Source organism: Chiloscyllium plagiosum, chromosome 5, assembly GCF_004010195.1.
Source record: "Chiloscyllium plagiosum isolate BGI_BamShark_2017 chromosome 5, ASM401019v2, whole genome shotgun sequence".
Taxonomy (NCBI): Eukaryota; Metazoa; Chordata; class Chondrichthyes; order Orectolobiformes; family Hemiscylliidae; genus Chiloscyllium; species Chiloscyllium plagiosum.
In genome coordinates, this window is record NC_057714.1 from 62,184,546 (window position 1) to 62,198,693 (window position 14,148).

At 40.0% G+C, this 14,148-nt stretch overlaps 2 protein-coding genes across 2 annotated transcripts in view; both read left to right on the top strand.

The window, feature by feature from the left end:
* The window catches only part of LOC122549929 (serine/threonine-protein phosphatase 6 regulatory ankyrin repeat subunit A-like), a 162,547-nt gene that overhangs the window by 86,488 nt on the left and 61,911 nt on the right, over nucleotides 1-14,148 (top strand). The gene's annotated exons all lie outside the window — the stretch shown is intronic.
* Nucleotides 1-14,148, top strand: part of LOC122550224 (serine/threonine-protein phosphatase 6 regulatory ankyrin repeat subunit A-like) — a gene marked incomplete at its 5' end in the record, with an annotated part of 36,971 nt that overhangs the window by 16,192 nt on the left and 6,631 nt on the right. Inside the window, 3 exons of the mRNA XM_043690985.1 lie at nucleotides 2,381-2,526; nucleotides 4,674-4,756; nucleotides 11,816-11,898. Coding sequence (XP_043546920.1) covers nucleotides 2,381-2,526; nucleotides 4,674-4,756; nucleotides 11,816-11,898 — 312 coding nt within the window. The remainder of the gene's footprint in view (nucleotides 1-2,380; nucleotides 2,527-4,673; nucleotides 4,757-11,815; nucleotides 11,899-14,148) is intronic.

Here is a 14,148-nt window from a genome sequence, read left to right on the forward strand (position 1 = left end):
AACTTTTACTATTATTTCTAATATTACTGGCTAGCCTACCTTCATATTTGATCCTCTCCTTCCTTATTTCTCTCTTTGTTATCCTCTGTTTGTTTTTGTAGCCTTCCCAATCTTCTGATTTCCCAATGCTCTTGGCCACTTTATAGGATCTCTCTTTTTCTTTAATACATTTCCTGACTTCCTTTGTCAGCCATGGCTGTCTAATCCCTCCCCGGATAATCTTTCTTTTCTTGGGGATGAATTATCCCCACAAACTCCTGCCATTTTTGTTCTACTGTCTTGCCCGCTCGGCTCTGCTTCCAGTTGTCACATGCAACTTTTTAAAAGTACCTTATCAATTTGTCAGGTCACATATAAGGATTTGTATGCATCTGTACTCTTCTAAATTATGCCCTTTGCTGCATAGCGTCTCTCCCCTAATGGGCTACCTGAAGTCCATCACCTCACATTTCTCTGCATTGAATTTCATCTGCCAGATTTCTGACCATTTCACCATTCTATCAATCATCCGAAGTCTGCAACTATCCTCATTGCTATATACAACATTGTCCAGTTCTGCAGCATCTACAAATATTGCAGTGCTGTCCCTCCACCCAGGTTTAGATCATACATAAAATTTTAAAATGGACCCAAAATTGATATTTGGCCACAAACACTGATCAACCTGTCACTGAACCAATTCTATTTTCGTATCTGAACTTAACCTTCCAAATCCATTAGCTTTGATCTTTTTCATAAGTTACTATTTTGAAGAATGCCTTCTGAAAGTCTATTTATATATCTACCTTGAACAACGTGGTCTGCTCGTTCAAAGAATTCAATTGTACTAGTCAATTTACCTTTAACAAATCCAAAAAAAGGTTTCCGGTATTGGTGTTGCTGTAAATGTTCTGAGATATTCAGAATCCTGATTAGATCATCCTTGAGTATGTGTTCAGGTCTGTTACACAGACCTGAGAAAGGATAGCCTGTATTGGTCTGAATAGGCACACAGAGCAGATTTACCTAAATGATAGCTTGACTTGGGTAGACAGGATGGTGAAGAAGTTGTTTGGCACACTTGCCTTCATTGATCAGAGCATTGAGTATAGGAGTTGGGATGTCATGTTGCGCCTGTACAAGATATTGGTGAGGCCACTTTTAGAATACTGCGTACAGTTCTTGTAGCCCTTCAATTGGAAGGATACTGTTAAACTTGAGGGTACAGAAAAGATTTACAAAGATAATGCCAGGATTGGAAGGTTTGAGTTATAGGGGGAGGCTGATTAGGCTGGGGCTTTTTTTCCCTGGACGATGAGAGGCTGAGGGGTGACCTTTATAGAGGTTTATAAAATCATGAGCATGGATAAAGTGAATAGCAAGGGTGGGGGATATCCAAAACCAGACGGCATAGTTTTAAGATGAAAGGGGGAAAGATTTTCAAAGGACCTGAAATGTAACTTTTCCACTCGGAGAGTGGTGCAGATATGAAACATGCTGCCAGAGGAAGTAGTGGAAATGGGTATGATTACAACGTTTAAAAGGCATGTGGATGGGTATATAAATAGGAAGGGTTTAGAGGGAAATGAGCCAAATGCTGGCAAATCGAACGAGGTCACATTAAGATGTTTGGTCAGAATGGACAAGTTGAAGCGAAGGGTCTGTTTCTGTGCTCTATGACTCCATGCTGGCCCATCTCAATCCATTTCTTTTGCAAGCGAAAGTTTATTTTATCTCTGGTAATGTTCCAGGAGCATCACTTTGCTCTTGGTTTCCTGGTTCCTTTTGTAGAATAATAATAGCAACCCACCCCTTCCTTGTTCCTCTATAAGTTCTCTGAAATTACTCCTGTATCTAATGACAGTCGAAGGATTGTGATCAATGCCTTTGCCATTTCTACTTTGGCTTCATTCAACAGCTTAGGATACATTTTGTCTGAACCGGATTACTTATTAAGGTTCAGTTCTTGCATTAGACATTATATTTGTTTCCCTGTTTCAGTGATTCAAGTCTTTACAAATTGAAGAACAGCAAAATTTTTTGACTAATACTCCTTCAATACCACAAAGACAGATTAACTGGCAATTTATCTCATCAGCAGAATAATTTGTATGAAGTAATTGCTTACACTTGGTATACGGTTTATTGAGGTGTTTCTAAAATACTTGGAAGTACTATATAAATCAAATTCCTTTTGTCTGAATCTATTTTCACTAATTCCGTAATAGATGGGGAAAATCTAGGAAGAGATAAGATGTTATAAACTGTATTCAAATATTTTGTGCATGGAATAACAGTGATTTAAATGGCAACCCAGCATGTAACTTAGCTTTTCTAATGTTGGAAGGAACAAAATAGACCTTGTGAAACAATTGTAACTTTGTTGTTTTATTTACTACAGAACACCTCTTCATGCAGCAGCTTTCACAGATCATGTTGAATGTTTACAACTTCTACTCAGCCATAATGCTCAAGTAAACACTGCAGATTTAACAGGGAAAACGCCAATAATGATGGCAGCGGAAAATGGGCAAACTAATGCAGTTGGTAAGTCCATTCATTATTTCTTTCAATAATGATGGACATCAAGAAGGCATAAACTATCATGGTAGGTGAGATTATTGCAGAGTAGTGCAATGTAATATATTTTGATGGGAGGAAAGAGAGGTAATATAAAATAAAGATGATGTGGGAATAGAGGGATGTGGAGGTACAATATTGACAGTGTGGGTTGACAAAGTGGTTGGGAAAGTGGAACATAGAGAATTCTTGTGCTGTGTAAGTCTATGGCTGTCAGAGTGCAAAAACAAGGACATTATGATAAACTTGTGCTACGCACTGGTTTGGTCCCAACTGGATCGCTATGCCCAATTCTGGGCATCACGCTATAAGAAGAATATTGAAGGTCTTTGAAAGGATATCGGAAGGACCTTTACTAGAATAGTTCCAGAAATGAGGGAGTTAAGATAGATAGGTCGATAGATTGGAGAAGCTGAGGTTGTTGTCTATAGAGTAGAGGTGGTTTGAAAAAAAACAGGTTGATGTGTTCAAGATTGTGAGTGACAGAATTTTATCGAGAGTTTCAGGACAAAATGAGAATTCCGACATTGGGACTGATTTGGCAGCTTTACCATGTGGCCTTCTAATGGAGTTGAAAAATGTGGTGCTGGAAAAACACAGCAGGACAGGCAGCATCCGAGGAGCATTAGAATCAATGTTTCGGGCATAAGTCCTTCAGGATTCCTGAAGAAGGGCTTATGCCCGAAACATCGATTCTCCTGCTCCTCGGATGCTGCCTGTCCTGCTGTGTTTTTCCAGCACCACATTTTTCAACTCTGGTCTCCAGTATCTGCAGTTCTCACTTTCTCCTAGGCCTTCTAATGGACCACCTTTGGGCTATCTGTCCAATTAAAGGCATTAAGGCAGGTTCCCATATTGCCAGCTTAATCAGAGGGCGTGTATTTCTAAACCCTCAGCTGCCTCATTGAAAGAGGTGTGCAATGTTGAGGCCGTGTGGGGATTGAGAGGAGCATAATAATGTTAAACCCTCTAAGATAACATTAAATAATCCCTCTGGGAAGCAGAGTGAAACCACAGGATACGCTTCACTCCCATCTGAGTAATAGTGCTTCTTTCTCTGATGCCCAGACAGTTACAGCATGGCCATAGTCATCCCATGTGGCAGGAAACAGCTTTGCTGTTGGTAAATTAGAGCGGTGTGCGAAAATTATTCTTGTAATAGTCGTTAGATAAGACCGAACTTGAATATTTCTGAAAAAGGACTTTTTTTGTGCACACATCAAGACAATTTGTAAGAAATACCACTGTAAATAGACTAGATCATTTATAATACATCAGAAGAGACTAAAGAGAAGTTTTTTTTTCAGCTGTACTCTAATAAGGGCTTCATTATTTAAATAGGCTGCTCATTTCCATTTTGTGGGCAGCTGATTGGCATTGGTCCTGCTGATAGGGAAACTCAATCACAGATGCAAATATCACAGAGCCATCCTGTTGCAGCACCCTGTTGTTTTCATTGTCACCACTGCCCAGTCTGCAACCTCAGTGCCAAAAACATCTTGCCAGAGGTGTCTAGACAGGAGAAAATGAGTTCCACTGGCAGGAGGAAACTAGAACCAGGGAATACTGATTTCAGGTAAAAGGCAAAAGAATCAAATGTGACATGAGGCTAAACTACTTAATGCGATAGTGGTTATGTTCGGATATCTGCCCCACAGCTAGGTAGAGTGGACTGAATTGATACTTAAAAGGGAATTAAATAAATGCTTGAAAGGGAAGAATTACAAAGCTGTGGGTGAAGGTCTTGGGGAGTTGGCATCACTGAATTCTCTTTGCGGAAAAATGTTAATCTGTGCTCTTGAGTAGCAAAGTTTGATATACTATTCATCTTCAGTACTTCATAGAAATTTTATTGTTTCTACATTTAACTCAACTGTTGATGCTTCCTAACTCAAGATGTGGTAAATAATAATTAATACACATAGTTATCAGGTCTAAAGGCAGTATGTCCACCCTGAACATCCTGAAGTATGCTGTAGGATTGAACGTGTAAATGCTTCTGCCCTTTTAAATGATCTAAAGAAGGTAGAATCCAATGTAATAAGTGGGACTCTCATGGGAGTTTCATTGTAAGCTGAAAATTAAACTAATTTGCTTTTGCTGTTTTATTGTAGAAGTACTGGTCAGCAGTGCAAAGGCCAATTTGACCCTTCAGGATATGAACAAGAATACAGCCCTCCACTTAGCTTGTAGCAAGGTGAGTGTCAAACGTGAAGGACCTCACATATGAAACAAAACTTTTCAATTTTATGGCATTAGTTATTGGCACTTGTTCATTTTGTTAAATAAATTAAATATAATTTAAGCGTTCCCTGGTCACTCACTGAAGCTGAACCAGACTTTGTGGGTCCTGTATCTGAGGAAAGATGTGCTCGCCACAGAGGGGTCAAGAGGAAATTTACAAGAATGTGCTTGGGAATGAAGGATCTGTCATATGGGAGCAGTTGAGGACTCCGGGTCTGTACTCAATTGCATTTCGAAGGATATGGGGGGTCCCATCGGAACTAACAGAATTCTGCAAGGCCTGGATAAAGTGGATGTGCGGAAGAATTTTCACGAAGAAGAGAGACTAGAACCTGAGGGCATAGAATCTTTAGAACTGATTAGGAGGAATTTGTTAAGCTGATGGGTGGCTAATTTTTTGGAATTCATTGCCACAGAAGGCTGTGGAGGCCAAGTCATTGAATGTATTTAAGACAGAAATGGATAGGTTCATGATTAGTAAGGGGATCAAGAGTTATGTGGAGAAGGTAGGGGAATGGGTTGAGAAATATGATTACAGAATAGACTTGATGGCCGAATAGCCGAATTCTGCTCCTATATCTTGTGGTCTTATGGTTGCAGCCTGACTATTTGCTAAGTGAAAAGGGTTTTCCCTCACTTTTTTTTTGTTTCATTTACCTATTGTTGATGTAAGGTGTCATTAACCATGCTATCAAGCAGCACCTGCTCAGTGACACCCAATTTGGATTCCACCAGGGTCATTCTGTTGCTGACCTCATTACAGCCTTGGTTCAAGAATGGACAAAAAGAGCTGAACTCCAGAGATGAAGTGAGAGTGACAGCCCTTGATATCAAGACAGCATTTGACTGTGTGTGGCATCAAGTAGTCCTGAGGAAACTGGAACCAATGAGAATTGGGAGCAAACATTATGCTGGTTGGTGTTATATCTGACAGGCAGGAAGGTGGTTGTAATTGTTGGAGTTCAGTCATCTCAGCTCCAGGACACTGTCCTATGCCTAGCCATGTTTAACTGCTTCATCGATGTCCATCATAAGATCAGCAGTCGGGATGTTTGCACAATCTTCAGCAGTAGTCGCAACTCCTCAGACACTGAAACAGTTCAAATGCAAGGGAGTGACCATCTCCAGTAAGCAACCACCGCCCTTGACATTCAATATATCATCATCACTGAATTTCCCATGATTATCAATGAATAAAAAATAACTTAGTTTAAATCCATGCCCCCTCATTCATGATCCTTTCACTAATACAGCATTTTTCATCATTTTCCCTGCCTACATCTCATGCCTTTAAATACTTTAATCAGATCTCCTTTTAGCCAACACTTCTTCAAGGAGATCAGTCCCAGTGTCTTCAACCTATCTTCGTAACTGAAATTCCTCATCCCTAGACCAATTCTTGTAAACTCTTCACTCTCCAACACCTTCACATTCTTTCTAACATGTGCTGCTCCGAACTGGAAGCAGTATTCCAGCTGAGGCTATGTCTTTTGTAAGCATAGCCTCTTGCTCTTGCTCGTGTATATTCTGTACCCCTCTTAATAAAGTTGGTTTACTACATGTTGTATTAACTAATGTTTCCATCTGACCTGTCACCTTTAATGTCTTATGCACATAACACAGCTCCATCTGCTCTTAACCCTTTTTAGAGTTGTGCCCTCTATCTTGTCTCTCCTTGTTCTTCCTACCAAAGTATATTACCTCACACTTAGAATTGAACTTTATCTTCCACCTATCCATTTATTCTATCAACTAGACTTGTGTTCTTTTGATTAGGAGAAAGTGAGGACTGCAGATGCTGTAAATCAGTTGAAAAGTGTGGTGCTGGAAAAGCACAGCAGGTCAGGCAGCATCTGAGGAGCAGGAGATTCGACATTTTAGGCATAAGCCCATCATCTGGAATGAAGGACTTATGCCTGAAACATTGACTGTCCTCAGATGCTGCCTGACTTGCTGTGCTTTTCCAGCGCCACACTTTTCAACGATATCCTTTTGATGTTTTACATTAACTTGTAATTTATAGTGTTTCCTGGTTTTCTATCAATTTTTAAAATCGTGTCTTGTATCCCAAAGTCTAGATCATTATATGTCAGGAAAAACAAGAACGCCATCACAAACCTTCTCCCAGTCTGAAAAAGATACATAGTTATTGTTTCTTACCCCACAAGTTTTGTATGATGCTGCTATTGTTCCTTTTATACCATGAGATTTTGTCCACAGGTCTGTGCAGCACACTATCAATGTCCATGTACAGCATGTCAACAGCATTACCCTCATTAAATCCCTTAGACTATCTAAAGGATCCAGTAAGTTAGTTAGATATGATTTTTTTCTTAAGAAACTCATGTTGTCCCTTCTTCATTAACCCACAATTTTCCATGTGATTATTAATCTTGTCCTAAATTATTGTTTCTAGAAATTTCCTAATCACGGAGTTAAATTCATTGGTTTGTAGTTCCTTGGTTTTTCCTTGCACCATTTCTTTGAGCAAGGGTTTAAATGATGTAATTTTCAAGTAGGAGAGATATACAGTATGGAAACAGACTCTTCGGTACAACTCGTCCATGCTGACTAGATATCCTGAATTAATATAGTCCCATTTGCCAGCATTTGGCCCCCATCCCTCTAAACCCTTCCTTTCGTATACCTATCCAGATGCCTTTTAAATGTTGTAATTGTACCAGTCTCCACCACTTCCTCTGGCAGCTCATTCCATAACATGTACCACCCTCTGCGTGAAAAAGTTGCCTCTTAGGTCGCTTTTCAATCTTTCCCCTCTCACCCGAAACCTATACCCTCTAGTTCTGGACTCTCCCACCCCATCTCCAGGAAAATACATTGTTTATTTACCAAATCCATGCCCCTCATGATTTTATAAATCTGTATAAGGTCACCCCTCAGCTTGCAATGTCCCAGTGAAAATAGCCCCAACCTCTTTAGTCTCTCCTTATAGCTTAAACCCTCTAACCCTGGCAACATCCATGTAAATCCTCTCTGAACCCTTTCAGTTTCACAACATCCTTCATCTCTGAGGGAGACCAAAATTGCGTACAATATTCCAAAAATGGCCTAACCAATATTCTCTATAGCTGCAACATGATCTCCCAACTCCTAGTCAATGCGCTGATCAACAAAGGAAGGCATACCAAATGCCGCCTTCACTATTCTATCCACCTGTGACTCTACTTTCAAGGAGCAATGAACCTGCACTCCAAAGTCTCTTTGTTCAGCAACACTCCCCAGGACCTTACCATTAAGTGTATAAGACCTGCTCTGAATTTGCCTTTCCAAACTGCAACACTTCCCATTTATCTAAAGTATTCTCCACCTGCCACTCCTCGACCCATTGGCCCATCTGATCAAGAACCCATTGTAATCTGAGGTAACCTTCTTCGCTGTCCACTACATCTCCAATTTTGGTGTCATCTGCAAACTTACTAACTATACCTCCTATGTTCAGATCCAAATCATTTGTGTAAATGACGAAAAGCAGGGGACCCAGCATCAATCCTTGTGGCACACTACTGGTCACAGGCCTCCAGTCTGAAAAACAATCCTCCACCATCACCACCCTCTGTCTTCTACCTTCAAGCCAGTTCTGTATCCAAATGACTCATTCTTCCTGTATTCCATGTGATGTAACCTTGCCAATCAGTCGACTATGAAGAACCTTGTCAAATGCCTTTTGGAGTCCATATAGATCATGTCTACCATTCAGCCCTCATCAGTCCTCTTTGTTATTTCTTCAAAAAAACTCAATCAAGTTAGTGAGACATGATTTCCCATGCACAAAGCCATTTTGACTATCCCTACTCAGTCCTAGCCTTTCCAGATACGTGCAAATCCTGTCCCTCAGCATTCCCTCCAACAACACACCCACCACCGATATCAGGGTTACCAGTCTATAGTTCCCTGGTTTTTCGTTACCACCTTTCTTAAATACTGGCGCCACGTTAGCCAACCTCCAGTCTTCCGGCACCTCACCTGTGACTATCGCTGATACAAATCCTCTAAGGAAGAGTGAAAATTTATTGCCATTGCCTCCCATACTCCCATTCTCACTTCCCTCAGTATACTTGTAAGCATTTAACCAGTCCCAGTGGCTTGTCAACTTTAAGTACGATCAGTCTATCTCTCCCAATTGTCTGTGCACCTTGGTATTCCTGTCTGATATTGTCTCCTGATTTCCATACCCTCACAAAATTAAAATAAATTATCTTCTATAAAACCGCACATAGCACAGTACCTGCATTCTTGAAGTTGGAGTATTCCTACAATTCTTTTCTTTATTATTTAATCTTGTCATTACTTAAAATAGCCAAATGAATACCAATGAACCATACACCAATAAATAAAGCCTTGCAAGTATGATAAATCTGAATAAAAATTAGCAGACTTTACTCCTGGCCATAAACTTTAAAGCACTTATTTTTTTTCCGCACCAAACACCTCCCTCTGCTGCAATTCTGATTTCTTTTTCCCCATATTTCGACACCCACTTTTTACCCAAGTATCCCTTCGTCTACAACCACCACTCGCTCCCTAGTTCCATGAGGTCTCTGAGATCCCTGGCAGACCTATGAGGTGATAACAGATTATCCTTCTCTCAAAATGGTATCCATCCACAAAATAATACAAAATTTCAACATATTTTTTAAAATGGCTCTGTTATTTTTTTTTTATATATATATATTAAAGTTCCAAAGCTCTTCTCCAGTATTTCTCATAGCTTCTTAGATCTTGTTCCTTTCTTCATTAAGCAAATGATAATTGACTATTGCTGTCCACCTATTTTAGTTTGGAGATTTCTCATTCTCCTCCATGTTTTTAAGCTATGATATCAATCCTGTATTTTCTCATTGGTACATTTTGTTGAAAGTATATTATCCCATAATGATTTATTATCAATGTAGCATTGATTGTATGATATTGCTGTGTAATCCCTTTTGAGAATGTCTTTCAATATTTTCATTAAGAAAAACACCATATCTGTCACCTCAACAAGGGCAAGAATTTTCACTGCTAAAGTACTTTTTACTACTCTTCTGATCTTTTTGGTAAAGTGCAACATGTGCCTCCTATTCTCAAAAGAAAAACTACAAACTTTCCTGTAGGTTTGCAGAGGAGACTTTTTTTTTAAGACTAGATTACAGTGTGGAAACAGGCCCTTCGGCCCAACAAGTCCACACCGACCCGCCGAAGCACAACCCACCCAGAGCCATTCCCCTACATTTATCCCTTCATCTAATACTAGGGGCAATTTAGCATGGCCAATTCACCTAACCTGCACATTTTTGGATTGTGGAGGAAACCGGAGCACCCGGAGGAAACCCACGCAGACACTGGGAGAATGTGCAAACTCCACACAGAGTGTCGCCTGAGGCAGGAGTTGAACCTGGGTCTCTGGTGCAGTGCTAACCACTGTGCCACCGTGCCACCTACATCATTTGAGCCAATAAGTTTCATTTTCCTGGCATCTCCCAATGTGGAAATTTCAAAACTTCAATGCTGCATTTTTAATTTCTTAAATGTTTTGTTTGCCCAAATAATGTCTTCCACCTTGGGATTTTTTTTTGTATTCGTAATCAACTGTTAAGACCTCAAATGTGTTATGTGACCTCATTTGCGTGCCCAACTCATTCAGCTGTTCATTAAACTCCATTTTGGAAACTGGTGCATCTTTTTGTGAGGCTTCACTTCGTGTAACAGCAATTAGGCTAACATTTTCCAAAAATGTTACTGATGAAAAGTGACAGTCCATTCATTCCACTAATTTCCAATCCAATACATATAAAAGCTTTTGAAGCTTGATTTCCAATTTTGAATTGATTAGCCCACTTATTTGTTAGCCCAGTTATGATCATGTATGCAAATTTGCTGCTCTAGTCACACAAAAAGAAAACATCGATGTACAGCATTAAGGTGCTTGAAAGCTGACTTCTTGGTGACATTAAAATATGGCAGGTCTGCTTTCAACTGGAGATAACCCAGGTTTAAGAAAACAAAACTTACTGAGAGGTACCAAACTACAGAAGGATCATTCAGGTTAAATAGATATGTTATTTGGGGAGTGTTCCCATTGCTTTTGGTTACTGTTTGAGGGAGAGGGAGTGTTTTCCTTTTGAGCTGATCATCCTGCAAAAATGCAGCTTTTTAACATCAGTTGTTCTACATTCCCAAGCATTTATTGATAAGGAAACCAAGAAAATCTTCTCACTTGCATTTTCCAGCCTGTGCATGGACAACCCTTGCTCAAGCAGCTGAGAATTCACAGTTTGGGTGATTTGCTGAAATTTTCTGAACCATTTTGTCTACTTCTGTGTAGTTACTTTCTCACATCCCATTGCTAGAAGTGTCTTCTGCTGTCATATTCATGCTGATAATGTTCATGTTTGTATAGATCTCTCTCAATTCATCATTAGGAAACTCTCAACCATCCCTGGCAAATTACTGCGCTGAGAATGTTTTCTATTGCTTTAAAAATAGTTTCTCTCTACTTCTACATTATCCCCAATTTGGTCTAAATGTGACTCCAAAACCAGCAAAGTGTGGTTTATTCTGAACTGCCCTCTGAAATGGTTTAACATGCCACTCAGCTGCGAAGTCTCAACAAAGTAATGATATTAAGCAAATCACATAGGGCAGAAACAGCCCTGTCAACCCAGCAATGTTGTCCTCTCTAACATCTGGGGACTAATGCCAAAATTGGGATAGTTGTCTCACAGACTAGTCAAGCAACAGCCCGAAGTAGTCATACTTTCAGAATCGTACTTCACAGCCAATGTGCCAGACACCTCATCACCATTGCTGGATATGTCCTGTTCCACTGGCAGGACAAACCCAACAGAGGTGATAGCACAGTACAATACAGGTGTTGCCCTGGGAGTTCTCGACAGTGACTCCGGTCCTCATGAAGTCTCTCCATTTCAGACTTTCAGATTTAAGCTATGTTTATTATTGTCCGAATTTCTTTTGTTTACATCTGACAATTTACACTTTTGATTACATTTAGGGCCATGAAACTAGTGCCTTGTTAATACTGGAGAAGATTACTGACAGGAGCCTCATAAATTCAACAAATACTTCATTACAAACGTAAGTATTTTAAAATTTATTTTCAGCAAGCAAGCAAATGCTTTACCTACATAAAGGAAGACTTAGGCAAGATATTTTGTCCATATATTTGAAGCTTTTTCCTCTCATCTCACGCTGAGCAGGAAGGTTCACTTTCAGACGTTTCATCACCATACTAGGTAACATTATCAGCGAGCCTCTGGTGAAGCACTGGTGTTATACCCAGCTTTCTATTTATGTTTTTAGGTTTCCTTGGATTGGTGAAACCATTTCCAGTCCAAATCAATGTGTTTGTTAATTGAGTTCTGGTTGCAGTGCCATGCTTCCAGGAATTCTCATGCTTGTCTCTGTTTGGCTTGACCTAAGATGGATGTGTTGTCCCAATCAAAGTGGTGTCCTTCTTCATGTGTATGTAAGGATGCTAGTGATAGTGGGCCACGTCTTTTTGTGGCTATTTGATGTTCATGTACCCTGACAGCGAGCGTTCTGCCTGTTTGTTCAATGTACTGTTTGTTACAGTTTTTGCAAGGTATTTTTTTAGAGAACGTTTGTTTTGATTGTTGCCTGAATAGGATCTGCTGTTTTAGTGTGTTGCTGGGTTTGTGGAATTAGGGTACGGATCTGTCATGATTTCACTGAATAGCAACAAGGCTTGAGGAGCTAAATCGTCTATTTCTGCTGCTCTGTTTTGTTGTTCCATCTGAGGAGAGAGAAGCTTAAGTTTCAGATTGGCTGTTCATCAGAAATGGAAAGGTTATGCATGTTAGATGGTATAAGCAATTATAAAGGCAGGTTGGAGCTGTGTATAGGTCAATGAGAATGAAAAGGAAGGTCCGTGCGAGGAAGAAGGAGCGAGAGATTAAATGGCTAAAAGGGATGGTAATGAGACAAGAAACAAAGGGTCGAGGAGACATGTCAATGAGATGGCAGAATCATTGCAAGTTGCTCTGTTCAAAACATGAAGACTCTAGGCTATGATCTCAAAATCAACAATTTGTTCACTTACAATACTGGAAATGATGGATGCTCAAAATGAGAAACAAATGCAGATAGCTGGAGAAACTTAGCAGGCCTGGAGGGAGAAACAGTTAACATTTCAAGTCCAGTATAACTGATCACAAAAATAAATGCCCATGTGATCCAAGACAAAGTGGCAAATTGGGTGCATAAAAGGAGTAGTTATTTGATTGTGTTTTTGAATTCTTCTTTGTGTGGTTCCATATGCTCAGAAGAACCAGGAGGAGACATGAGAAGTTGTTGGTGGATAGGATCAGGGTAAACCCTAAGGCTTTCTATAGGTATTTAAGGAATAAAAGAATGACGAGAGTAAGATTAGGGCCAATCAAGGATAGTATTGGGAAGTTGTGTGTGGAATCCGAGGAGATAGGGGAAAGCACTAAATGAATATTTTTCAACAGTATTCACTCTAGAAAACGACAATGTTGTCAAGGAGAATACTGAGATACAGCCTACTTGACTAGGTGTGATTGAGATTCACAAGGAAGAGGTATTAGAAATCCTGCAGAGTGTGAAAATAGATAGGTCCCCTGGGCCGGATGGGATTTATCCTCTGGGAAGCCAGGGAGGAGATTGCCGAGCCTTTGACATTGATCTTTAAATCATCGTTGTCTACAGGAATAGTGCCAGAAGACTGGAGGATAGCAAATGTGGTTCCCTGTTCAAGAAGGGGAATAGAGCCAACCCTTGTAATTATAGACCAGTGAGCCTTACTTCAGTTGTTGGTAAAGTGTTGGAAAAGGTTATAAGAGATAGGATTTATAATCATTTAGAAAATAATTTGAATAGGGATAGTCAGCACGGTTTTGTGAAGGATAGGTCATGCCTCACAAGCCTTATTGAGTTCTTTGAGAAGGTGACCAAACAGGTAGATGAGAGTAAACTGTTTGATGTGGTATATATGGATTTCAGCAAGGCATTTGATAAGGTTCCCCTCAGTAGGCTATTGTACAAAATGCAGAGGAATGGAATTGTGGGAGATATAGCAGTTTGGATCAGTAATTGGCTTGCTGAAAGAAGCAGAGTGTGGTGGTTGATGGGAAATGTTCATCCTGGAGTCCAGTTACTAGTGGTGTACCGCAAGGATCGGTGTTGGGTCCATTGCTGTTCGTCATTTTTATAAATGACCTGGATGAGGGCGTAGAAGGGTTAGTAAATTTGCAGACGACACTAAGGTCGGTGGAGTTGTGGATAGTGACGAAGGATGTTGTAGGTTACAGAGAGACATAGATAAGTTGCAGAGTTGGGTTGAGA